This window comes from Narcine bancroftii, chromosome 7 (genome assembly GCF_036971445.1).
Source record: "Narcine bancroftii isolate sNarBan1 chromosome 7, sNarBan1.hap1, whole genome shotgun sequence".
NCBI classification, from domain to species: domain Eukaryota; kingdom Metazoa; phylum Chordata; class Chondrichthyes; order Torpediniformes; family Narcinidae; genus Narcine; species Narcine bancroftii.
This window is the reverse complement of record NC_091475.1, coordinates 214,833,397-214,859,072: the sequence shown is the minus strand read 5'-3', so window position 1 is coordinate 214,859,072 and position 25,676 is coordinate 214,833,397. Positions and strand designations below refer to the sequence as shown.

General features: G+C 44.1%; 1 protein-coding gene across 5 annotated transcripts in view; it reads right to left on the bottom strand.

Annotated features, from left to right (window-relative positions):
- The window catches only part of LOC138739703 (dynein heavy chain domain-containing protein 1), a 194,564-nt gene that overhangs the window by 76,385 nt on the left and 92,503 nt on the right, over window positions 1-25,676 (bottom strand). For all 5 annotated transcript variants that reach the window (XR_011342368.1, XR_011342369.1, XM_069892290.1 and 2 more), the window contains exons 28-32: window positions 19,477-19,678; window positions 17,861-17,963; window positions 17,318-17,467; window positions 16,276-16,467; window positions 14,797-15,805 (exon numbers count right to left, since the gene is read on the bottom strand). Coding sequence is in view for 3 of the 5 variants with exons in the window: in XM_069892290.1 (XP_069748391.1) it covers window positions 14,797-15,805; window positions 16,276-16,467; window positions 17,318-17,467; window positions 17,861-17,963; window positions 19,477-19,678 (1,656 nt within the window). In the remaining 2 variants the exon portion in view is untranslated. The remainder of the gene's footprint in view (window positions 1-14,796; window positions 15,806-16,275; window positions 16,468-17,317; window positions 17,468-17,860; window positions 17,964-19,476; window positions 19,679-25,676) is intronic.

The following is a 25,676-nucleotide window of genomic DNA, read 5'->3' as shown; positions in this document are numbered from 1 at the left end:
AACATCAAGGTGCAAGGCCCACAGAAATTAACACCCAAAGGCCCAGGTTCCACGAGTACCAGCGACGAGGGAACATGTTCCCCTGGACAAGCACGACTCCGTGACAACTACCTGGTGTTTTTACCATCCACGCTGGAGTTCTGGAGCTCGCCGCTGCCCACTCCCTTTCAATTTTCTGGGGAAAAGCCATTGCCAGTCGTCACTAATGGTTACGGTGGCTGGTCACTGTAACAGCCTACTCTATGTCTGGGACGAACTCTCCCAAAGCAAATTTCTAGTTGACACGAGTGTGCAGGTTAATGTCCTTCCTCCTTTGGGCTTTGACACCTGTACCAAGAGCATGGGTCCGGTGCTCATTGTGGTGAATAACAGTTCAATTCGTACATGGACTATACCCCTGAAATTTGGCGACAATAAGTTCACATGGAGGTTCATTCTTGCTGCTGTGACCCGGCCATTGCTGGGTGCCAACTTCCTCAGAGCCCACTCACTGATAGGGAACTTAAAAGGGCGCAAGTTGGTGAAAACCACAATGTTCCAGACTTCCTGCCTCAGAAAAGCCAAACTACCCACCCCACACCTAGACACTGTGGAGTACTCGAACAACCAATTCACCAAACTTCTTGTGGAGTTTCCGGACATTGTCACTCCCCAGTTCTCCACTGCCACACCCAAACATGGTATCACACACCACATCCTCACCCAAGGACCTCCTCTATATACCTGAGGGTGGGGATTTGTTACAGCATGGACTAGTAGGGACAAACTGGCCTGTTCTGTCCTGTAAGTGGTTATGAGTATTGATATGAGTATTTACCTGCCACCCAACAAGTTGTGGCTTGCAAAACAAGAGTTCCACAAAATGGAGGAACTTGGAATCATACACAGGTCTGATAGTCCATGGGTTTCCCCGCTACACATGGTGCCCAAAGCCACAGGAGGTTGGAGACTTTGTGGGGATTATAGGCTGTTATGAGCCCAGAGGACCACAAAACCCAGCACCAAGAAAATGGTTACTTAAACAAAAGTTACTTTTATTTATCAATAAACATGAAAATAGAATAAAACTTTAATTTATCATAAATAACTTATTTAGCCTAACTTAACCCCCTTCAAATTCCAAGCGCACATATATGTAATGTGTGTGTAAGTCCAGTAAAGTTCTTTGGTTTACAGTCCATTCTCACCTCACTCCTCCAAGTTCACTGGTTGCAGGCAATTCTTATACTGTCCACAGAATTGAACATTTATAAAGTTCACCAGGCTTTGGTGCTTGAAAGGTAAATGGTTACCACTCAGGAAGGTTCTTTTGGTTTTCAGAGAGAGATATGTTGTTCCAGGACATCCACAACTGATTCCTTTTTAATCAGCCACTCCAGTGTCTTGCTGACGAAACTTGCCTCTTCAGAGTTCTCCAGATGATAACCTCTTTCAGGTCACCATGAAACATTAGACAACCAGTCCTCTCCTCTTGCATGAACATAAGGGCTTTGGCCAGGCCATCTTCCAAATGGCTTTCCAGAAGCTTGCCAGCTTGTCTTATTCTGTTGGCTGTAACACTGTACAAGTTACCTCTGTCTCTGTTTCTCTCTCTCTCTCTCTCTCTCTCTGAGAGAAAGCCTGTTTGACACTCTCTGCTTGCTAATCCACATGAACCTCGTAGAACAGCTCTAGCAGAAGCAGCTCTGACATCTGTTGCCTTTTATGAACAATCCATTAGTGAAGTCTCCTGAGCACTCTCCAAAACTCTTGCAAAGGCTCGAAGGCCCAGATATGTCTAGCATTAGCAGAGCTCCAGTATTTCAAATAAGATCTGTTTTAAAGTGTTTTTATGTAACCTACTCTAACAAACCTTTCCCAAAAAATCTCCTAAAAACATATCTATATACTCTATCTACTCTGACACAAGGCAATCTCAACGACATTATCCTGTGCCCTCATAATTCAAAAGCAAGAGGAGTAGCTCTTTTGATTAATAGAAAGTTATCTTTTAAATTGGAACCAGTTATCGAGTCAGTTGGTAGGCTTTTCATTGTTAATTGCAAAAAAAATTCTGACTGTTGGACTTTAATATTTATGCCCCTAATATAGATGATGAGGAATTTATGTTGGATTCTTAATTTAAATCAGGCATATGAAAAAAATATGGTAGGAGGTGATTTTAATTTTTGTTTGGATTCATTATTAGATAAATCTCCAAAATCATGAATTAGGACCAAAATGGCCAAACAGTTAATGGCGTTAATGAAAGATATGGATTTAGTAGGATATATGGAGAAGGTTAAATCCTAAAGAGAAAGATTTTTTGTTTTATTCATTTCGACATGATTCTTATTCCAGAATAGATTTAGTTTTGGTATCAGCATAATTACGAGGCCGGGTATAAGAGCAGGATTTTGTCTGATCATTCTTTGTTATTAATAACGTGTACTGTTTCGGAGAGAATTGCTAATGTTTATCTTTGGAGATTTATTTCTTGCTGTTGAAAAATGTTGAATTTTGTAATTTTATAAGGGATCAAATACAGCTTTTTTTGTAAATAAATATGGATTCAGTTGATAATAAAATTTGTTTTATGGGATGCTTTAAAACCTTATTTGAGGGTACAAATTATTAGTTATTCTGCTAAAATTAAGAAACAACGTGTAGCTGAAGTAAGTAGATTGGAGAAAGATGAGAGATATAAGAAAAGGATGAACAGCGAAATTCTATGGAAGCTAAGAAAGTACGTTTAGTAAATATGAAGTTACAATATAATTTGTAACAAACTTATAAACTTGAGAAATTATTACAGATAACCAGACAAAGGTATTATGAATTAGGGGAAAGAGCTCACAAAATATAACCTTGACAATTAAAAACAGAACAAGCTTCTCGAACAATAAATACTATTAGATATGATTCAAGGATTAAAATCTCAGGAAATTAAAGACTTGTTTCAAAAATTTTATGAAAAATTGTATACTGAAGTATGGAAGATGAGGCTAAAATTGATAATTTTTAAAATCTGATTTGGATTTACCTTTCGTGAATGGTAAGGATATTAGGGATCTGGGTGCTTCTTTTACTGCTAAAGAAGTAATAGATGCACTTCAATCTATGCCTAGTGGGAAGTCTCCATTTCCTTTTATTGATGGAAGTATTGAAGCAGGTAACAGAGGTTCATTCTTTTCCGGATTAATTTTCTAAAGTAATTATTAGTTATTATTAAGAAAGATAGGGATCCATTGAAAGCAGGGTCTTATACACTTATTTTTTAATTAAATGTTGATTATAAAATTGTGGCGAAGGTTATAGCTGAGAGGTTAGCTAAATATTTACCAGATTTAATTCATTTGGATCAGGCGAGTTTTATTAAAAATTGTTATTTGGCAGATAATATTGTGAAGTTGATTTCTTTAGTTAATGTTACTCGGGAAAAATCTTACCTACCAATGGTTGCAGAAAAGAGTAGAGTGGAATTTTTTATTTAAAGTTTTGGAGAAATTTAAATTGGACCCCTTTTTTTATTTTGGTTGGATTACGGCTTTATTATAGAAGTCCTACTGCTAGAGTCGTGACAAATAGACAGTTATATTCACCTTTTATGTTGACCAGATCAACTAGGCAAGGCTAGTCTTTGTCACCAGCTCTATTTGCATTAGTTATTGTTCCTTTGGCTCAGGTAATTAGACAAGATAGTAATATTAGGGCACTGAAGAGGGGGTCAGGAACCTCCAGCGTGATTTGGATAAATTGGGGAACTGGGCAGATACATGACAAATCCACTACAATGTGGATCAATATGAGGTTATCCACTTTGGTCATACAAACCGGAGGGCAGATTATTATTCGAATGGCAATAGATTGGGAGATGGGGAAGTGCAGAGAGACCTAGGGGTTCTTGTGCACCAGTCACTGAAGGTGAGCATGCAGGTACAGCAGGCGGTTAAAAAGCCAAATGGTATGTTGGCCTTCATATCAAGAGGGTTTGAGTCTAGGAACAAGGATACCTTACTGCAGCTGTACAGGGCCTTGGTGAGACCCCACCTGGAGTATTGTGTGCAGTTTTGGTCACCTTATCTAAGGAAGGATGTTCTTGCAATGGAGGGAGTGCAGAGGCGATTTATCAGGAAAGATTGTGCAATTTGGGATTGTAGTCACTGGAGTTTAGAAGATTGAGAGGGGATCTCATAGAGACATATAAAATTCTGGCAGGACTGGACAGAATGAATGCGGAAGGGTTGTTTCCAATGGTGGGGGAGTCCAGAACCCACGGGCCATGGTTCGAGGATAATAGGCAAACCATTTAGAACCGAGATGAGGAGGAATTTCTTTACCCAGAGGGTAGTGAATCTGTGGAATTGATTGCCATAGAGAGCAGCAGAGGCAGGTTCATTGAATATATTTAAGAGAGAATTAGATATATTTCTTCAGTATAAGGGAATTGGGGGTTACGGAGAGAAGGCGGGGACGGGGTACTGAACTTTAAGATCAGTCATGATCTCATTGAATGGCGGAGCAGGCTCAAAGGGCCGAATGACCTAGTCCTGCTCCTCTCTTCTATGTTTCTATGTTTCGATTAAAGTATTAAGGTGAAATCTGATGAATTTAAAATCAATTTGTTTTGATATATTTAACAGAAGCTCAGAATTCTTTGTGGAACTTGCATGACAGATTGGAACAGTATGGTGAAGTATCCGGTTATAAAATTAATTGGGAAAAGAGTGAGATTATGCCTTTAGCTGAAAAGGATTATTCTTCGTGGAGGTATATTGTGACAGAGTATATAGATAAATTGGGAAAGGTTTGTTAGAGTAGGTCACATACAAACACTTTAAAACAGATCTTATTTGAAATACTGGAGCTATGCTAGACATAGTGGCTTCTCACCACTTTTTTCAAGAGCTTTGAAGAGTACTCAAGAGACGTCACTAATGGATTATTGTTTATCAAGGCAACAGATGAAAGAGCAGGCTGGAACCGCTGCTGTCTGAAAGGAGAATTTGCTATCATAAGATCATGTGGTTTTGTAAGCAGAGAGAGTCAAACAGGCTTTCTCTCAGTCTCAGTGTGAGAATGACAGAGAGAGAGAAGCAGAGATCACTTTTCAGTGCCTGCCAGCAGAAGTTCCTGGGACTGAAACAGGACAAGCTGGCAAGCTTTTGGAAGACAGCCTAGTCATAGCCCTTGTGGTTCATGCAAGAGGAGAGGACTGGCTGTCTAATGTTTCACTTGGATTAAGAGAAACAGAAAGGAACTCTGCGGTGACCTGAAAGAAAGAGATTATTATCTGCAGAACCCAGACGGGGCAGGTTTCATCACTAAGACACTGAGGTGACTGATGGAAGTAAATCAGTTGTGGGTGTCCTGGAACAACAAATCTCTCTCTGAAAACCAACAAGAACCTTCCTGAGTGGAAATCATTTACCTTTCAACCACTAAAGCCTGGTGAACTTTATAAATGTTCAATTCTGTGTACAGTATAAGAATTGCCTGCAACCAGTGAACTTGGTGGAATGAGAATGGAGATTGGACTGTGAACCAAAGAACTTTTCTGAACTTACACACACACTTATGTACATGTGCGCTTAGAATTAGAAGGGGGTTAAGTTAAGTTAGTGATAAGTTAAAGATTGATTCTGTTTTCATGTTTAAAGATAATTAAAAGCAACTTTTGTTTAAGTAACCATTTGTCCTGGTGAATATCTTTTGCTGCTGGGTTTATGGATCCTCTGGGACATGGTCTTGGGGAAATTGAAGGGATTTAAGGCCGATAAATCCCAAGGGCCTGATAATCTACATCCTAGGGTACTTAAAGAAGTGCACATTCAGATGGCAGATGCTTTAAAAATTATTTTCCAGAACTCGATAGACTCAGGATCAGTACCCATGGATTGGAGGGTAGTTAATGTTACCCCATTATTTAAAAAGGGGGCTAGAGAAAAAGCGGGGAATTATAGGCCGGTGAGCCTTACATCAGTAGTGGGCAAAATGATGGAATCCATTGTTAAGGATATAATAGCGGAGCATATGACTAGCAGAGAAGGGATCGGACGGAGTCAACATGGATTTACAAAAGGTAAATCGTGCTTGACAAATCTATTGGAATTCTTTGAGATGGTGACAGGTAAAATAGATGGGGGAGAGCCAGTGGATGTGGTGTACCTGGATTTCCAAAAGGCCTTCGATAAGGTTCCACATAAATGACTGGCATGCAAAATCAAGGTTCATGGGATTGGGGGCAAGGTATTGATGTGGATTGAGAACTGGCTGGCAGATAGAAGACAGAGAGGTGGGATAAACGGCTTGTTTTCTGAGTGGCAGGCGGTAACCAGTGAGGTGCCACAGGGATCTGTACTGGGACCCCAGCTGTTCACAATTTACATTAATGATCTAGATGAGGGGATTGGATGTAATATCTCCAAATTTGCAGACGACACTAAGCTAGGAGGGGTTGTGTGCACTGAAGAGGGGGTCAGGAACCTCCAGCGTGATTTGGATAAATTGGGGAACTGGGCAGATCCATGGCAAATGCACTACAATGTGGATCAATGTGAGGTTATCCACTTTGGTCATACAAACCGGAGGGCAGATTACTATTCGAATGGCAATAGATTGGGAGATGGGGAAGTGCAGAGAGACCTAGGGGTTCTTGTGCACCAGTCACTGAAGGTGAGCATGCAGGTACAGCAGGCGGTTAAAAAGCCAAATGGTATGTTGGCCTTCATATCAAGAGGGTTTGAGTCTAGGAACAGGGATACCTTACTGCAGCTGTACAGGGCCTTGGTGAGACCCCACCTGGAGTATTGTGTGCAGTTTTGGTCACCTTATCTAAGGAAGGATGTTCTTGCAATGGAGGGAGTGCAGAGGCGATTTATCAGGAAAGATTGTGCAATTTGGGATTGTAGTCACTGGAGTTTAGAAGATTGAGAGGGGATCTCATAGAGACATAAAATTCTGGCAGGACTGGACAGAATGGATGCAGATGGGATGTTTCTAAGGATGGGAAAATCCAGAACCTGGGGCCATGGTTTGAGGATAATAGGCAAACCATTTAGGACCGAGATGAGGAGGAATTTCTTGACCCAGAGGGTGGTGAATCTGTGGAATTCATTGCCACAGAGGGCAGTAGAGGCAGGTTCATTAAATATATTTAAGAGGGAATTAGATCTATTTCTTCAGTATAAGGGTATTAAAGGTTACGGAGAGAAGGCGGGGATGGGGTACTGAACTTTAAGATCAGTCATGATCTCATTGAATGGTGGAGCAGGCTCGAAGGGCCGAATGACCTAGTCCTGCTCCTATCTTCTATGTTTCTATGTTTGTAACAATATTTTGAAATTTAAATGGTCAGATTGGATTAAGTATTTAGATGTTAAGGTAGATTGTTATTATAGTCATTTATAGGAATTGAATTATTTGCCTTTATTATCTAAAATTAAATATTTACCAATTACGTTAATAGGATGAGTTAATTGCATCAAAATGAATAATTTTTCTCGTATTCAATTTTTTTTCAGTCTATTCCTTGTAAGATTTCTATGGAAAGATAAAATGGTAAGGGTATCATTACAGAAATTAATTTAACTTGGAAATATGAATTAAAAGGTTTGCAACTTCCTAATTTTCAAAATTATTATGAAGCAGGCACAATTGAAATTTATCAATAGGATGTTTGAAGTGGATGAAACTTTGATCTGGGCCAATATTAAATTATGTCAGAATGGCGAGAAGAAGATTGATCCGTTTATTTATAGATGGAATCCCAAATTATTGAGTAAACTATCATTTGCCTGTTTTAAAACACAATGAATTGATGGTATGAAAAAAATGAAGCAATAGGTGATCAAGGTAAAAGCTTTTCCCCTTTACACAATAATCAACTTTTGAAGTTATGGGATCAAAAGGGTATTAAATTGGTGGAAGATTGTTATGAAGCAGAATATTTTATTTCTTTTCAAAGAATGAAAGAGAAATATGATACATCTTCAAATATTCTTTTTTCTTATTATCAAATTAAAGCTTTATTGTTGGACAATTTTGGACTTGCTCTACAGCGACCCAAGTTTGAAATTTTACTTACTGAGGGTGGTAAGAAGAGATTTATATTAAAGATATATGCTTTATATCCGGTACCACACAGATGGCAGCCTCTTCAATCTGAGGTGCCTGCAAGCTCACACCAAGACACAAGAGCAACTTGTCCATGAACTACTCTTTGCAGACGATGCCGCTTTAGTTGCCCATTCAGAGCCAGCTCTTCAGCACTTGACGCCCTGTTTTGCGGAAACTGCCAAAATGTTTGGCCTGGAAGTCAGCCTGAAGAAAACTGAGGTCCTCCATCAGCCAGCTCCCCACTATGACTACCAGCCCCCCCACATCTCAATCGGGCACACAGAACTCAAAACGGTCAACCAGTTTACCTATCTCGGCTGCACCATTTCATCAGATGCAAGGATCGACAAAGAGATAGACAACAGACTCGCCAAGGCAAATAGCGCCTTTGGAAGACTACACAAAAGAGTCTGGAAAAACAACCAACTGAAAAACCTCACAAAGATTAGCGTATACAGAGCCATTGTCATACCCACACTCCTGTTCGGCTCCGAATCATGGGTCCTCTACCGGCATCACCTACGGCTCCTAGAACGCTTCCACCAGCATTGTCTCCGCTCCATCCTCAACATTCATTGGAGCGACTTCATCCCTAACATCGAAGTACTCGAGATGGCAGAGGCCGATAGCATCGAATACACGCTGTTGAAGATCCAACTGCGCTGGGTAGGTCACGTCTCCAGAATGGAGGACCATCGCCTCCCCAAGATCGTGTTATATGGCAAACTCTCCACTGGCCATCGTATCAGAGATGCACCAAAGAAGAGGTACAAGGACTGCCTAAAGAAATCTCTTGGTGCCTGCCATATTAACCATCGCCAGTGGGCTGATAACGCCTCAAACCGTGCATCTTGGCGCCTCACAGTTCGGCGGGCAGCAACCTCCTTTGAAGAAGACCGCAGAGCCCACCTCACTGACAAAAGACAAAGGAGGAAAAACCCAACACCCAACCAACCAATTTTCCCGTGCAACCGCTGCAACCGTGTCTGCCTGTCCCGCATCGGACTTGTCAGCCATAAACGAGTCTGCAGCTGACGTGGATATTTACCCCTCCATAAATCTTCGTCCGCGAAGCCAAGCCAAAGAGAAAGATATGCTTTATTACAGAATAAAATGCTTAAGCCAGATATTAATAAATCTAGATTGAAATGGGAACAAGATTTATGTATATGTATTTCTCAGGATGATTGGGTGAATTTATGTGGGGATAGAATGACTAAAATAGTAAATGTAAGGTATTGATTGCTTCAATATAATTTTATTTATCAATTATATTTAACTCCCAAAAAATTGAGGAAATATAATTTTATTTCTTTGGATTTATGTTTTAGGTGTCATAAGGAGGCTGGTTCTTTTCTGCATTCTACTTGGTCATGTGAGACGATGAGCCCTTTTTGGAATAAATTTTTATTATATCCTGTGGTGTTTTTGTTGAGTAATATTGAGAGGATTAGTTTAGAATTTAAATTAAATAGATTTCAAATTGCTTTTTTTGAGATTGGCTTTAGCTGTGGCCAGAAAATATTTGGCAATTACTTGGAAAAATGAGACTGATTTGAGTATCCAGAGATGGCAGATGGAGTTGAGGTTTTGTATTCCATTGGAAAATATAACATAATTTATGCAATAATTATCTTTTTTATTGTAAAACATGGAGCCCATATTTGGATTATATGGGGTTGAGTTATTAAATCTCCTTCCCGCATGTTAGTGGTGTTGTTCCAAACCATGGTAATTAACTGATTGATTTTATGTTATGTGATCTCCTCTTTCTTTCTTCCTTTTTTCTTTTTGGGGGTAGATTAGAGGGGTTAGGGAAGGGTGTGGGGGTTTGTAGGGGATTAGTTGTTTTTAAAAAATATATATCATGTATGTATTTTGTACCTTTTTAAAGTTTTATTCATTAATTGTATGTTTAACATATGAATCATGATTTAATAAATAAAATTTTAGTTTGGGCTAACTGTGAACCCTGACATGCAAATTCAGGCAGTCCTCTATTGAGTTCTTGGGACATCAGAGCAACATCCAGGTGTCATTCCATTGCCTGCAAAGGTGGAATCCATCCTCAAACTCGCGAGGCCTGATACCATCAAAGGACTCCAGGAATGTGTGGGGATGGTCAATTTCTATTGCTGCTTTCTACCCTCTGCAGCTCATATTATGAAACCCCTCTTCAACCTTATGTCCAGCGATGCCAAAGAACTCGAGTGGACAAAGGAGAACGATGGTAGCATTCCAGCAGACCAAAGGTGGCCTAGTGAAGGCAACATTGCTGGTCCATCCACAAATGGACGATAGATGTGTCCAACGCAGCAGTAGGTGGGGTCTTGGAACAGTACACCAATGGACAATGGAAGCCTCAGGCACTTTTTAGTAGGCACCTCTGTACTCTGGAAACGGGATACAGCACATTTGATATGGAACTGCTGGCGCTGTACCTAGTGGTCAGACACTTCCGCTATTTTTTTGGAAGGCAGGGACTTCATGGTTTTTACTGATCATAAACCACTAACGATTGCCTTCATGATGGCATCAGATCCCTGGTCAACTGCAGCAAAACCACCCATCTTACGTATCTGAGTTTTCAACAAGGATTAAACAGATCTCTGGTAAGAGTAATGTGGTGGCTGATGCTCTGTCCTGATCCTTCTCTCTGGGTGTAGACTGCATGACAATGAACTCCTGCCTTAAGGAACTGCTGTCACGAGCCTGCAACTGGAGGATGTAGCCTTTGGGCGACAAGGTACCACTCTCCTGTGTGATGTTTCCACAGGTCAGCCTCGCTCTATGGTCCCTGCTGCGTGGAGGCGTTGCATTTTCAATGCCATTCGCAGACAGTCCCACCCCTCCATTCAATCAACAGTCCGCCTGATAGCCGACAAGTTTGTATGGGATGGACTCAAAAGGCAGGTCATGTGTTGGGCAAGGACGTGCATGGATGGCCAATCTGCAAAAGTGCAAAGGTATGTGAAGGCGTTGCTTCAGCCTTTCCAGTCACCACAGTGCAGATTCAAACATGTGCATTGTCGGCCCACTTCTGGTGTCACGAGGGTCTAGGTACTTGTTAACGGTCATTGACAGATTCACTCGGTGGCCGGAGGCACTTCCTTTGATGTACTTATCAACTGATTCATGCGCCAGAGCTTTTATTTCTGTCTGGCTATCTCAGTTCGGCCTACCCACACGTCACCTCCGACAGAGGCCCACAGTTTACCTCTGTACCCTGGGACGTTTTGTCATGACTGCTGGGAATGCAACTCCATCACACAACAGCCTACCTACCACCCACAGTTGAATGGCCTGGTGGAGCGGTTCCACAGGCACAAAGACTGCACTGATAGCCCAACTCCAGGGACCTGATTGGGTGGACGAGCTGCCCTGGATCCTCCTGGGAATGAACAGCACCCAAGGAGGATCTCATCTCCTCATCGGCCCAGTTGGCTTATGGAGACCTGCTCATTGTACCTGGGGAGTTTGTGCTCGCAGCATGGGGACAGGAGGTATCATCGACTGAAGTCTTAGGCAGACTGCAGGAGAAGCTTGGAAAATTGGCCCCAGTTCCTACGTCAAGGCATGGAACGACAACACCCTTATCCCAAAGGAACTCCAGGTCTGTGAGTTTGTGTTTGTGCATAGATGTGTACATGGGCCACCCTTACAGGGGCCATATGAGGGCCCCTTCAGAGTGCTATGAAACGATTGTACAACTTGTGTACTGGACATTGGGGGGATCCAGAGACATTTACAATTGACTGACTAAAGCCCGCTCATCTTAACCTTGATCCTCAATGTGAAGGCGTGGATGACTGCTCAAGAGTGGTGGACAGTAATGGCACCAGAGGTTTAGCCTCCTATCACCAGTTCTGGGGGGACATATAGCAGTTCACCGGAGGCTTAATCAAATTGGCTCGGGAGGTTCCAAGTGACGTCATGGTGTCATAATGCGATGACTGTCATTTGGAACGTGCAGCGTTTTATAAAGCTGCACGTGACTGTTTGAGTAAATTACTCTTACTGATCATTACCTCGTTCTTCATTTCACACTGGAACACAATTTCCTCAGTCCAAACTATGATTCCCTGTGGTACACCATTGGCCTCCAGCCTGAATCACTCCTTTCCACCTCTGCCTTCTGCCTTCGATGAGCAAGCTAATTCTGAGCCCAAACTATCAACTCTGCAAGGATCCTATCCATTCATTCAGAATTTCAGGAGGGATCGTATCCATAAAAAACCTACGGGGGTGTAGATCATGTGGGTGTAATTGGGTGGCATGGGCTCGTGGGCTGAAAGGGCCTGTTACCGTGCAGTGTGTCCAAATTTTTTTTTTAATTAAAAAATTATAAAACACAGACAACATCCAGTGTTCTATCGTGAAAACTCTTTGCCATCTTCTCTAAAACCTTGATCAAATTGGTGAGACATTGACTGACTGTCTCCGATCTGATCAGGACTTTCCAAATGTGAGTGAAGGAAGAGTGTTAGTGAACAGGAAGTAGTTCAGTGAGACTCTTCCTGGAATAGATGGGCTATCTTGTGAGCAAAGGTTGAACAGCCTCGGCTTGTGTGTGTTGGAGATTAGACGAGTGCAAGTAGACCGGATGGAAACCATTGAGATCCTGAGTGTGTGGAGAGAGTGAGTGTGGAGGTTTCATCCCGTTGAAGATTTTGGAACTAGAGGTCACTCTTTAAAATATAGAATATAGACATTACATCACAGTACAGGCCCTTCGTCCCACAATGTTGTGCTGACCTATATATTTCTATCCCCCCAAAAAAGTGCTAAACCCACCCTACCCCGTGACCCTCTATTTTTCTCTCATACATATGCCTAAGAGTCTCTTAAATGCCCCCAATGTTCCAGCCTCCACCACCATCCCCAGCAAGGCATTCCAGGCCCCCACAACTCTGTGTATTTAAAAAAAGCAACTTACCCCTCATGTCTCTCCTAAACCTTCCTCCCCTCACTTTGTTCACGTCTTCTGGCATTTACTATCCCTGCCCTTAAAAATAACTCATCACCAACTTATTTTTTCTCCACTGGGAGTGTGATGAGTGTCTGGGATTCCTCCTCGAAGCCTGGTGGAAGAAGAATCCGTGAATATTCCTAAGGCAAAGGGAGATAAGTGGGAGGGTGAAAGGATATTGGGGTAGAAGAGGTAAGGTTTCAGGATGTTGAGAGAGATCTGGAGTGACGATGAAGACATTCCAGGAACAGGAAAGGTTAAGTATACAATCATTTGGATAGTCAGGGACTGATTAGGAATGGTCAACATGGCTTTGTTTGTGGTAGGTCATGTTTAATCAATCTTACAGAGTTTTTCGAGGCAGTTACCAGTAAAGTTGATGAAGGAAAGGCTGTGAATGTTGTCTACATGGACTTTAGTAAGGGCTTTGACAAGGTCCCACATGGGAGGTTAGTCCGGAAGGTTTAGACGCTCGATATTCATGGTGAAGTAGTGAACTGGATTCGACAATGGCTTGACAGGAGAAGCCAGAGTGGTAGTGGATGATTGCTTCTCAGACTGGAGGCCTGTGACTAGTGGTGTGCCTCAGGGATCGGTGCTGTAACCATTGTTGTTTGTTGTCTCCATCAATGATCTGGATGATAATGTGGAAACTGGATCAGCAAGTTTGCAGATGACACTAAGATGGAGGTGTTGTGGACAGCAAAGGTTTTCAAAGCTTGTAGAGGGATCTGGGTGAAAATGGCAGATGGAATTTAATACAAACAAGGGTGAGGTGATGCAGTTTGGAAAGACAAATCAAGAAAAGACGTACATGGTTAATGGTCGGGCACTGAGGAGTGCAGTAGAACAGAGGGATCTGGGAATACAGATACATAATTCCCTAAAAGTGGCAACACAGGTGGACAGGGTTGTAAAGAAAGGTTTTGGCATATTGGCCTTCATAAGGAGTTGAGATGTTATGGTGAAGTTGTACAAGACATTGGTGAGGCCAAATTTGGAGTATTGTGTACAGTTCTGGTCACTGAACTACAGGAAAGATATCAATAAGATAGAAAGAGTGCAGAGACTAAGATGTTGCCTGGTCTTCATGAACTGAGTTACAGGGAAAGGTTAAGCAGGTTGGGACTTTATTCCCTGGAGCGTAGAAGAATGAGGGGAGATTTGATTGAGGTATTTAAAATTATGAGGGGGTAGACAGAGTAAATGTAGGTCAGCTTTTTCCACTGAGGGGAGGTGAGATACAAACCATAGGACATGAGTTAAGAGTGAAAGGGTAAATGTTTAAGGGGAACATGAGGGGGAATTACTTCACACAGAGATGGGTGGGGGTGTGAAATGAGCTGCCAGTTGAAGTGGTGAATGCGGGCTCAATTTTAACATTTAAGAAAGATGTTCAGGTACATGGATGGGAGGGGTATGGAGGGATATGGACTGGGTGCAGGTCAGTGGGACGAGGTAGAAAAATGGTTTGGGACAGACTAGAAGGACCAGAGACTCCTGTTTCTATGTTGTAATGTTGTATGATTCTAAGTGAGAGGATCCACTCATCCAGACCCCACAGGGAATCTGATCCCAGTGCCAAAGATTCCACTCCCAGAATTCTCTCTGCCCCCTTCCAATCTCTGCCCATCTACCTTGCTCTCTCCATAATGCATTCCCACAGCCTCTGCTCCACCTCTCCTCAGCTTCCCCTTGAACCTAGGCCTTAGTCCTGATCTCCACCCTACCTGAGGCAGCCAACACCTCCTGCTCCAGCTGAAGTCCACCACCAGCTTGCAGCACTCCCATCCAGACTTCTTCCTGCTGGTCAGGGTCAACCAGAAGTATCCAGGGAATGGGAGAATGTGTGAGGAGGGTCTGTGTGATCAGGATGCTGTCCCGGGCGGTGGCATTGACAGGCAGTTTGACAGAATTCCAGTCCAGTTGCTCACGCAGGGAACTTAGCATGTCCAGGAGCAGGAAGTTGTTCCGGCATGGGATGAAGACGGAGGAAGTTGGGTCAGTGGAATGTGATGAGGCTGGCTCGTTGACCAGGGCATCTAGCAGCTCCTGCCGCACATCCCTAGGCTCCATCTCCATCTTCCCGCTGTGACAAGCCACTTTCCATTTATCAAGGAGCTCCCACCTCATCTTCTCCTCAAAGGGACCCAGGTAAATGACAGCAGCTGCTGTCAGAAGCCCATCACCGCACACAGTCAACCTCTGGCCCCTGGACTGTTGCACAGCCTCGAACCAGTCACTCTGGTGAGGGTAGAAGGCATGAATCATCTCCTCACTCCTCTGTAGCTCCTGTTGCCGCTGCCTCATGTGTGTCAGGCTCTCCTGCTCTTGTGCCTCCAGCCTGTGCACCTGGTCCTGCTCCTTCTGCTCCAGCAGGCTCAGCACATCGGTGTCCGCCACGTCCATTACCAAGTCCGAGTCTGACAGGTAGCCCTCCCTATCTTCTCTCAGCAGCTCCACCAAGTCTTTCTTCATCTTGAACGCCTGCTTTCTCAACAGGCCCAGTCTGGCCTGCACTTCATCGACCTGAGCCTGGAACTGGTTGATGAAGGTGGGTGTGTAGTCCCGTACTGCCGTGGCATGGTAGTACACAGCCCGAATCCATAGGCTGAACGACTCCACGGCCTTACTAACTTCACGAACTGCATCCGGCTGAAACTCCGGCTTCAGGATCACACTCCCCAGTGTCTTGAAGACGTGATCTGGAATGTTCTCCTTGTCGTAAAATTCTAAATCCTACACAAGAGAAATTTTAAACAGGCATTGGCAAGGTTCAGATTCAGGATTTATCCACCCTCAAGCCCCACAGCTCTCTCTGTCCTCCCCAGACTCCCTTATCATCCCACCCTCCTTTCCTCTCTCTCTTTCCCTTCCCTCTTCCTCCCTCCTTCATGCTTCCTTTCTTCCCTCCTCCTCCCTGCAATATCCCTCTCCTCCCTCCCTCACCCTTCATTGCTCCTCGCCCTCCATTTTCTGTCCCCTCACATTCACCCTCTCCCTTCTCCACAATCTAACTCCATCTCTCACACTCTGTAACCTAATCTCCATTCCTCCCTGAACAATCACACCCCATTCCTCCTAATCCCTCTCCCTTCTCTGAACCATACCTTGCTCTCCCTCTGCTCACCCTCTCTGCACTAAATGCTAGGCTCACCCTCCACCATTCTCCCTGAGGGGTCGGGTCACAGACTCCCACAGGTGCTCACCAGGTAGAAGTTGGGCTGACTGATCAGCTGCTTCACATTGTCCCAGCCATGTGGCCGGCCGAACATCGTGCACAAAGTGTTCATCACGGTGACCACAGGGAGTGGCGGGGCACGGTAGGTACGCACCTCGTCCAGATCACTGGAGCTCAGAGACTTGAGCGCCTGCAGAGCGGTGAGGTAATGAGACTTGACCTAGAACACAAGCGTCACACAACAGGGGAAGGAAAAATCAGGCAAAGCTTGGAGCAACTGCAGGAATCTCATGAGAGTACAACCCACTGAAATATTGAGGAAATGCATCAGTCGACTATAATCTGGGTGTGACTCACTGGGCTAGTAATCTGGGTGTGACTCACTGGGCTAGTAATCTGGGTGACTCACTGGGCTAGTAATCTGGGTGTGACTCACTGGGCTAGTAATCTGGGTGTGACTCACTGGGCTAGTAATCTGGGTGTGACTCACTGGGCTAGTAATCTGGGTGTGACTCACTGGGCTAGTAATCTGGGTGTGACTCACTGGGCTAGTAATCTGGGTGTGACTCACTGGGCTAGTAATCTGGATGTGACTCACTGGGCTAGTAATCTGGGTGTGACTCACTGGGCTAGTAATCTGGGTGTGACTCACTGGGCTAGTAATCTGGATGTGACTCACTGTGCTAGTAATCTGGGTGTGACTCACCGGGCTAGTAATCTGGGTGTGACTCACTGGGCTAGTAATCTGGGTGTGACTCACCGGGCTAGTAATCCGAGCATGACTCACTGGGATGGTCATTACCAGCTAATTGTTTGAACTGAGTAGCTGGAGACAGCAGAGCTTTACTTACACACGGCAGACTTCTGAATAAGGAGTTTGCCCGAGTACTCCCACACCACTCACACAAAACTCCTTTCGATTAAAATCACAGTTCAGCCGTTGAAATCAATTTATATATCACCCTCTTCCCGGCAGTACAGACTGTGGTTTCTGCAGTGTGAACCCCCCCCCCCACCCTGGATATTACTCTGTGTGACTGGGCACCATCCAACAGCAACCATTCCCTTACCATGCCGTACTCCTCGCCGAAAGCCTTGCGCGCAGCCTCCAACTTGCACTGCAGAAGGGAGAGTTGGGTCTCCTCGTTACGATTCCTCGTCAGGATATCCACGAACGTGCCTCTCAGCTTGGCAAAGTACTCTTGCATCTGCTTCTTCTCCTGAGTGGGAAGGAGGAGTCCATCAGTAGAAGGTCACACAACGGAACAAAGGTCACACACTACCCTCCCCTTTACCACCTGAACACCCACGGCCCAGCTGCTCTAGCCAGGGTGAAGCTGTCCTTCTCCTGGTCGGTCCCAACATGGCACCCTGCCTCTGAGCTTGTGACAGGGTTGGGGTGCCCTGATCTGCGCTTGTGACAGGGTAGGGATGCCCTGAACTCTCCCATCACTGAGTTGCCTGAGCATGAGAAGGCAGCCATCTTCAAATGGCAGATATTCGCTGCCTGCCCTTGCTTGTTTCCCCAAGAATGGCAGTCAGAGGTGAAGGGAGGATGTATTGGGGATTCAACCGGAGGGTTGTGTGTTGGTTACTGCAATTAGTCTCCTCACCTCTACCAGCAACTCCAGTTCATGTTTCAGAAGTTCGATTTCCTTCCTGTACTCCTCGGCTGAGTTATACATCTCCTGGATCTTGTCCAGACCAAGCTCCACCCTGCAGACAGAACACCGAACCTCATTCACATGAAAACATAATAGTTGCCAAATGTACAGCATGGGAACAGGCCCTTCGGCCCACCAGCCACCACCTATCCTGATCTTACACTGATCCTGTTTTATTGTTCCCACATTCCAAACAACTCCATTTCACTTGCCTTCCTTACCACCAATACCTGGTAATACCTTAACCCTTAGGGAGTCTTGGATGCAGAATTTTAAGTCCTTCTGCACCTCTTATCGCTGAACTCGCTGCTCGTTTAGAAAATAGACTACACCTTCCAGCAAACTGCCTGATCATACACTTCTCCACACTCTACTCCATCAGCCATTTCCTTGCCCAATCTCCCAACCTGCCTCAGTCCTTCTGCAGACTCAGTTCTTCCCCAAAATGACCTACCCCTCCTCCGATCTTTGTATTGCCCACAAAACCATCAATTTCATCCTCTAAATCCATATAACATGAAAAGAAGTTGCCCCAGCACTGGGCCCTGTGGATACCACTGGTCACTGGCAGCACCAAGCTCTGTGGACACCACTGGTCACCGTCAGTCCCAGCACCGAGCCCCACGGACACCACTGGTCACCGTCAGTCCCAGCACCGAACCCCGTGGACAACACTGTTCACCGGCAGCACCGAGCCCTGCGGACACCACTGGTCACTGTCAGCCAACCAGAAATGGCCCCTTTCATCCTCACTCTCTGCCTCCTGCCGGTCACTAATCTATCCACACCAGTATCTTTCCCGGAATACCAGGGGCTCTCATCTTGCTCTGCAGCCTCATGTGCGGCACCTTGTCAAAGGCCTTTTGAAAATTCAGTAAACCACATCCACTGACTCACCATTGTCTGTCCTTCCTCAAAGAATTCCAACAGGTTTGTTGGGCAAGATTTCCCCTCAGGAAACTGTGCTGATTTCAGTCTATTTTACTGGGTGCCTCCAAGTTCACTGAAACATCATCCTTAGTAACAGATTCTAGCATCTTGCCAACCACCGACGTCTGGCTAACCGGCGGATAATTCCCTGTCTTGCCTCCCTACCCTTTTTATGAATGGAGTGACATTTGCAACTTTCCAGTCCTCCAGAACCACTCTGGAATCCAGTGAAAGATCACTATCCAATCCTTGACCATCCTTCATGTGCTATCTCTTTCAGCACCCTGGGGTGTCGTCCAGCATCCTGGGGTGATTTATCTACCACTTCTCCTTCATTACAGTGACTACAGATTCCACCCATCATGTACACTCCAGGGGCACCATTTACAGCAGTGAACTAACCACTGACCCACACATCTTTGAGGTGTGCGAGGAACTCATGCAGCTTGTGCTGGCACTCAGGCTCGAACCTGGGTCCCCGTTACTCGAACCACAACGCCACCTGTTATGTCTCCACATATCTCCTCCGTAAACCCCACTGCAGCTGCACATCCCACCACATAGTACGCGACGTTCCTCTGCTCCTACCCTTCACCTGCACCTGATCCTTGTCTGGTGGTTCTACGTTGACTCACCTTTCGATTTGGAGACCCTTAGATTGTTTGAGGTGGTGGAAAATCATGGAGAACAGATCAATAAAATCCAGTAAATGTGCTGGGGTGATGAGAGGCAGAGAGGGAGCCATGTGCTTGGCATAGCTCAGCACTGACTGGTGAATTAACGCCATGATTCTGATAATGATTGGCACCTGCATCCATAATGTAACCACGGAGCGTCCTGGTGAGAGAGCAAAGGACACTGTTCACCCTCTGTATATTCAACATTTAAACTGGAGTGGCGGGGGAGGCAGCAAGTGCAGGAGTTAAGGGGGTGGTGCTGAAGTCAGCAAGGCTGAGAGGAAGAACAGGGATGGACTGGCTGAATAACTGAGGGGCTGGTCTGTTGATTTTAATGCAAGGGGTGAGGTGGGTAAGGTGGATGAACAGAGTCCTTGGAATGATGGTGTTGTGGCCAGTACAGAGACGTGTCTGAACGAGGGATGGGATTGGCAGCTCACTTTTCCTGGGTTTGTTGTCGGGACAGAGAAGGAGGTAAAAGAGGTGGAGGCAACACGTTGCTAATCAGGGAGAATGTCACAGCTGCACTGGTGGGCTCAACGTCTAAGGCAGTGTAGGGAAAGGTCAGAAATCAGGTGCAATAACTCTGATGGGGCTGAATTATTGGTCTCCCAATAACCACCAGGAGGTGGAGAAATAGATATATCAACAGATTGTGGAGAATTGCAAAAGCAAGAGGATTATCATGGTGGGAAGCTTTAATTTCCACAGAAATGTGGAAATTCTGGGAATATTGTGGAAACATAAAGGTCGTTGGCCTCATCAGTTACAACGATGAGTCACACTTCAGAGAAGAAGTGGAAAATCTCGTGAAATGGTGCGAAAGTAACAACCTGAGTCTCAACATGGACAAGATGAAGGAGATGATCATGGACTTCAGGAGGACCAGGAACAACCACATCAATAACTCTTCAGTAGAGAGATTGGAGAGCACCAACTTCCTTGGAGTTCACTTAACTAGTGACCTAATGTGGACACTCAACATCTTCTCACTCTGCAGAAAGGAGGAGCAGCAACTGCACTTCTTGAGAAGACTGAAGTGAGCAAGGCTACCTGGCCACCATCATGTCAACCTTCTACAGGGGCTCTATTGAGAGCGTCCTGGCCGGCTACAATCACAGTGCAATACAGTTGCTAAGGTGAAATGAATCAGAGTTCCATTCACAGGACCATAAAAGCAGCAGAGAGGATCACTGGAGTTTCCCACCCCTACCCCATCAACGTGATCTACTTGGGTCGTTGTCTGAAGAGGGTGCGCAAAATTATTGAGGTCCCCTTCCACTCCACACACAGCATCTTTTAGTTGCTCCTATCAGGAGTTTCTTGAAGCAATGTGTAGATGGTGCAGCCAGGAAGGGGGTCACACGAGACCCCCATTTAGGTGATCAGAGGTTCAGTGGGGAGCATTTTGGAAATAGTGATCAAGGTAGTTTCAAGGTAGTTATGGGCAAGGAGAAGTTTGGGCCTTGGAGAAAAGTACTAAATTAGGAGGGTAAATGATGTCAGGATTAGACAGGAGCTCAGGGGAGGTGATTGGGAGCAGCTGTTATTGGACAAGCCCACAGGTGACATGTGGGAGATGTTTAAGGACCAACTAATTGGAGTCCAGGGCCGGCCTATTCCAGTGTGAAAGAAGGATGGCAAGGTGGGAGAACCCTGGATGGAAAAAAAGGTGTGAACATAGTCAAGAAGGAAAAGAAACTGTATGGAAGATTCAGGAAGCTACAAGCAGGCAGAGCCTTGGAAGGATAAGGGCCATGAGATGTCCTTGGATAAAAGAAAATCCATAGCATTTTAATATGCATTAAAAAGAGAATCATATTGCTCTGGGATATGATCGTGATCTGGAGTTAAACCCCCCTTTACTTATTTGTCTTAATAATAAAAAGCAAAAAAACTTCTCCTGACAAATCTTACCTGTCCCTCTAAACAAGGTGATCTGTACATAGTGTAATGATTATAATATTTTGGGGATTTTGGTAAGATTACATACATACACACATTTTAAAACAGATCTTATTTGAAAGACTGAAGAAATATTGAAGATCTCTGGAGAATGTTATGCACCTTTCACAAATAGGTGTTAATTGAACTGACGTCATAAAATGAATGACCATTGTTTGGAACTGGAGCCAGGATAGTTACAAGTACCTTTCTGCAGGGTGCTTACAGGAAGGTCACTCCTGAGTTTTGTTTATCTAACAACAGCTTGAGCAGAAGAAAGAACTCCTGTTGTTTGCTGAAGAAGGTGGAGGTTTTGCAAATGAGTCACATGGGGCTTTCTGGAAGCCAGTTGGAGAAAGAGAGAGAGAGAGAAGAAAAGCCCTCTCAGCTTGTGTGTGAGTGTGTGTGTGACACTAAAGCAGCTGAACAGTGCAAGCCTGGAAGAGCTGGTTGAAACTGGTGAAAAATTCCAAAAGCAGTGGATGGCTGGAAGTGCGATCTGTCTGATGTTTCTCTTGGAATAAGAGGAATGGAACTCTGTGGTAGCTTGAAGAAAGAAGTTACCATCTGGAAAACCCTGATGGGGCCAGTTTCATCAGCGAGACATTGAGGTGATTAATGGTGGTACCTCAGTTGTGGAAGTCCTTTTGAGCACCAAAACATGGTGAACTTTATACATGTTAAATTCTGTGCACAGCATAAGAATTGCCTGCAACCAGAGAACTTGGAAGAACGAAAAGTGAGATTGAACTGTGAATCAAAGAACTTTTCTTAAATTTACACACACATTACATACACATGCACTTAGAATTAGAAGGGGGTTAATTTGGGTTAGTTAAGTATAGAGTTAAGTTAAAGTGATTCTATTTTCATGTTTAAAGTTGATTAAAAATAACTTTTCTTTTAAAAACCACTTGTCTTGGTGAATATCTATGGCTGCTGAATTTTGGGATCCTTTGGGCTTGTAACAATATTATAAATATGTATTGAATACCGGCCCCCAGGCACCAGGCAGGGAATCCCTGGAACATTCACACCACTTCAGTCCTCAGAAGATTAAAATAAGCCATGAACTGGCCCCACATCTTCTCAAATTCGCACTTTGCATCTTTAATGTTAGATCTAATTTTTTTCCAAACTAAGACACAATATCCACAGGATGTGAATGGGTGAAACATTGTCTTCCAAATTCATCAAAATTGTTCGTCTGGCTATCAATGAAGCAAAAGCTTGGATTCTCCTCTGGATCAAGGACAGAGATTTCTTCTCTTCTAGAGTAAATCCAAATGAAGCCCATCAGAGGGCCCGGTTCTAATTCAGCCTCAAGAATCGCTGATAAAGTTGGGAAAATCTCTTTCCAAACATGTTCACATCAGAGAAATATCAAATAACTTAGAGAAGGGAATTTTATGTGCATTGTTTGCATAATTTTTGTATTCAATATTATCTTTGGACATTTTACAAGTTATGATTTAATTGTTTAATTATTATAATTGTAGAATTTGATGTCCTGAACAAAATAGATTATTTAATCATTATGGTTCTGCTTCTAATTTTCAATTGATATTTGATATAGACCATAGAACACTACAGCACAGTAAACATGCCATTCGGCCCCTCTAGTCTGTGCCAACCATCATCACTCTAGTCCCACTGATTTGCTCCAATTCCATAACCCTCCAGACTTCTCCCATCCATGAATCTATCCATTTTATTCTTAAAACTCAAGATGTAGCCCACATTTATCATGTCAGCTGGCAGCCTATTCCACACTCCCATCACTCTCTAAGTGAAGAACTTTCCCCTTATGTTCCCCCTCAATTTTTCCTCCACAGCTTAAAACTACAACTTCCCAACTATCTTCCCCCAATCTAAGTGTAAAAAGCCTACTCGCATTTACTCTGTCTGTACCTCTCACAATCTTGTAAACCACTATCAAATTTTCCCTCATTCATCTTCGCTCCAAGGAATAAAGTCCTAACCTGTTTAACCTTTCCCTGTAAATCAACTCCTGAAGACCCAGCAACATCCTAGTAAATGTTCTCTGCATTCTTTCAATCTTATTGATATCCTTCCTGTAGTTTGGTGATCAGAACTGCACCCAATATCCCAAATTTGGCCTCAACAATGTCTTATACAACTTAACCATAACATCCCACTTACTGGACTCAATACTATGATTTATAAAGGCTAAGATACCAAAAGCGTTGTTTATAACCATGTCCACCTGTGACACCACCTTCACCAAACAATGTTTCTGCACTCCTAGCTACCTCAGCTCCTTCACACTCCTCAGTGCCTGACCATTTACTGTGTATGTCCTACCTTGGTTTGTCCTTCCAAAATGCATCACCTCACACTTGTCTGCATTAAACTCCATCTGCCATTTTCTGGCCCATTCTCCCGGTTGGTCCAGATCCCTCCTCAAGCTTTGATAACCTCCTCACTGTCCACAACGTCTCCAATCTTCATGTCATCAGCAAACTTGCTGATCCAATTCACCACATTGTCATCCAGATCTTTGATGTAGACAACAAACAGCAATGGTAACAGCACCAATTCCTGAGGAACATCACTGGTCACAGGCCTCCAGTCTGAGAAGCCTCATCCACTACCACTCTCTGCCTTCTCCCACACGGCCAATTTCAAATGCAGTTTACCATCTCTCGTTGAATACCTTGAATACCAAGTGTCTAAACTTTTCTGACTAACCTCCCATGTGGGACCTTGTCAAAAGCCTTACTAAAGTCCATGTAGACAACATTCACAGCCTTTCCTTCATCTACCTTCTTGGTAGCCTCCTCGAAAAACTCCACTATATATATGATATAATTTTTGTTATTTATTAGTTTACCTTGTGTAAATGGTTTTTGTTAAAAAATATTTTAAAAAGAAAGGAAATGAAGAGGATAATATAACATGAAGCTATATAAGGCACTGGTCAGAGCAGTTTTTGGCTCCTTATGTCAGGGAGGATGCGTTTCTATTGGAGAGGGTCGAGAGGCAGTTCACTCGAAGGTCCCTGGAATGAAAGGATGATCACATGAGGAGCATTCGATGGCTCAAGGACTCTACTCACTGCACTTCAGAAGAATGAGGGGGGATCTCGATTGGATAGGGTGGACATGGAGAGGATGTTTCCTGTGGTGGGGGAGTCTGGGACAAGAGGGCACAGCCTCAGGATACAGACATGTCCCTTTGGACCAGAGATGAAGAGGGATTTATTCACACAGAGGGGATGAATGTGTGGAATTCCTCACTGCGGACAGCCGTGGAACCCATGTTATTGGGGACATTTAAGGCGGAGGTACAGTAGATGAAGAAAGGAATTAAAAGTTGCAGGGAAAAGGCAGGAGAATGGGTTTGAAAAGGAGAGTAAATGAGCCATGATGGAATTGTGGTGCAGTCTCGATGGGCCAAATGGCCTAATTCTGCTCCTCTGTCTTATGGTTTTATTACTAAAGAGAGTATAAGACCACTTAGGCTAACTGGCCTATCATTTCTTTTCTGTTGCCTCCCTCCCTTCTTGAATTATGGGGTGATATTTATGATTTTCCAGTCGTCTGGGACAAGGCCAGAATCCATTGATTCCTGAAAGATAATTTCCAATGCCTCCTCAATCTCTATTACTCCCTCTTTCAGGACCTGAAGGTACGATCCATCTGATCTGGGAGACTTATCCACCCTTAGACCAATCAAATTTCTAAACAATTTCTCCCTTGAAATTGTGACTGTACTCACTTCCCTTCTCTGCTAAGTCCACATTTAATGGGAGGGGTCTTAAGTGTACTGATGTGCAGCGGGATTTGGGATCCAGGTACAAAATTCATTTAAAGTGGCCACATAAATAGATACGACAGTGAAGAAGGCGTGTTGTCTGCTGGGCTTCATTGGGTGGGGCATTGAGTGTAAAAGTGAGGAGGTCAGGTTGCAGTGATATAAACTGTGGTTAGGCTGCACGTGGAATACTGTGTGTAATTCTGGTAGCCCCATTACAGGAAGGATGTGGGGGCTTTGGAAAGGGGAGAGAAGAGGTTCACCAGGATGTTGCCTGGTTTAGAGCGGATGGGTTATGGGGAGAGAAGAGTTTCACCAGGGTGCTGCTTGGTTTTGAGGGGATGGGTTATGGGGAGAGAAAAGTTTCACCAGGGTGTTGCTTGGTTTAGAGGGAATGGGTTACGGGGAAAGAAGAGGTTCACTAGGGTGTTGTCTGG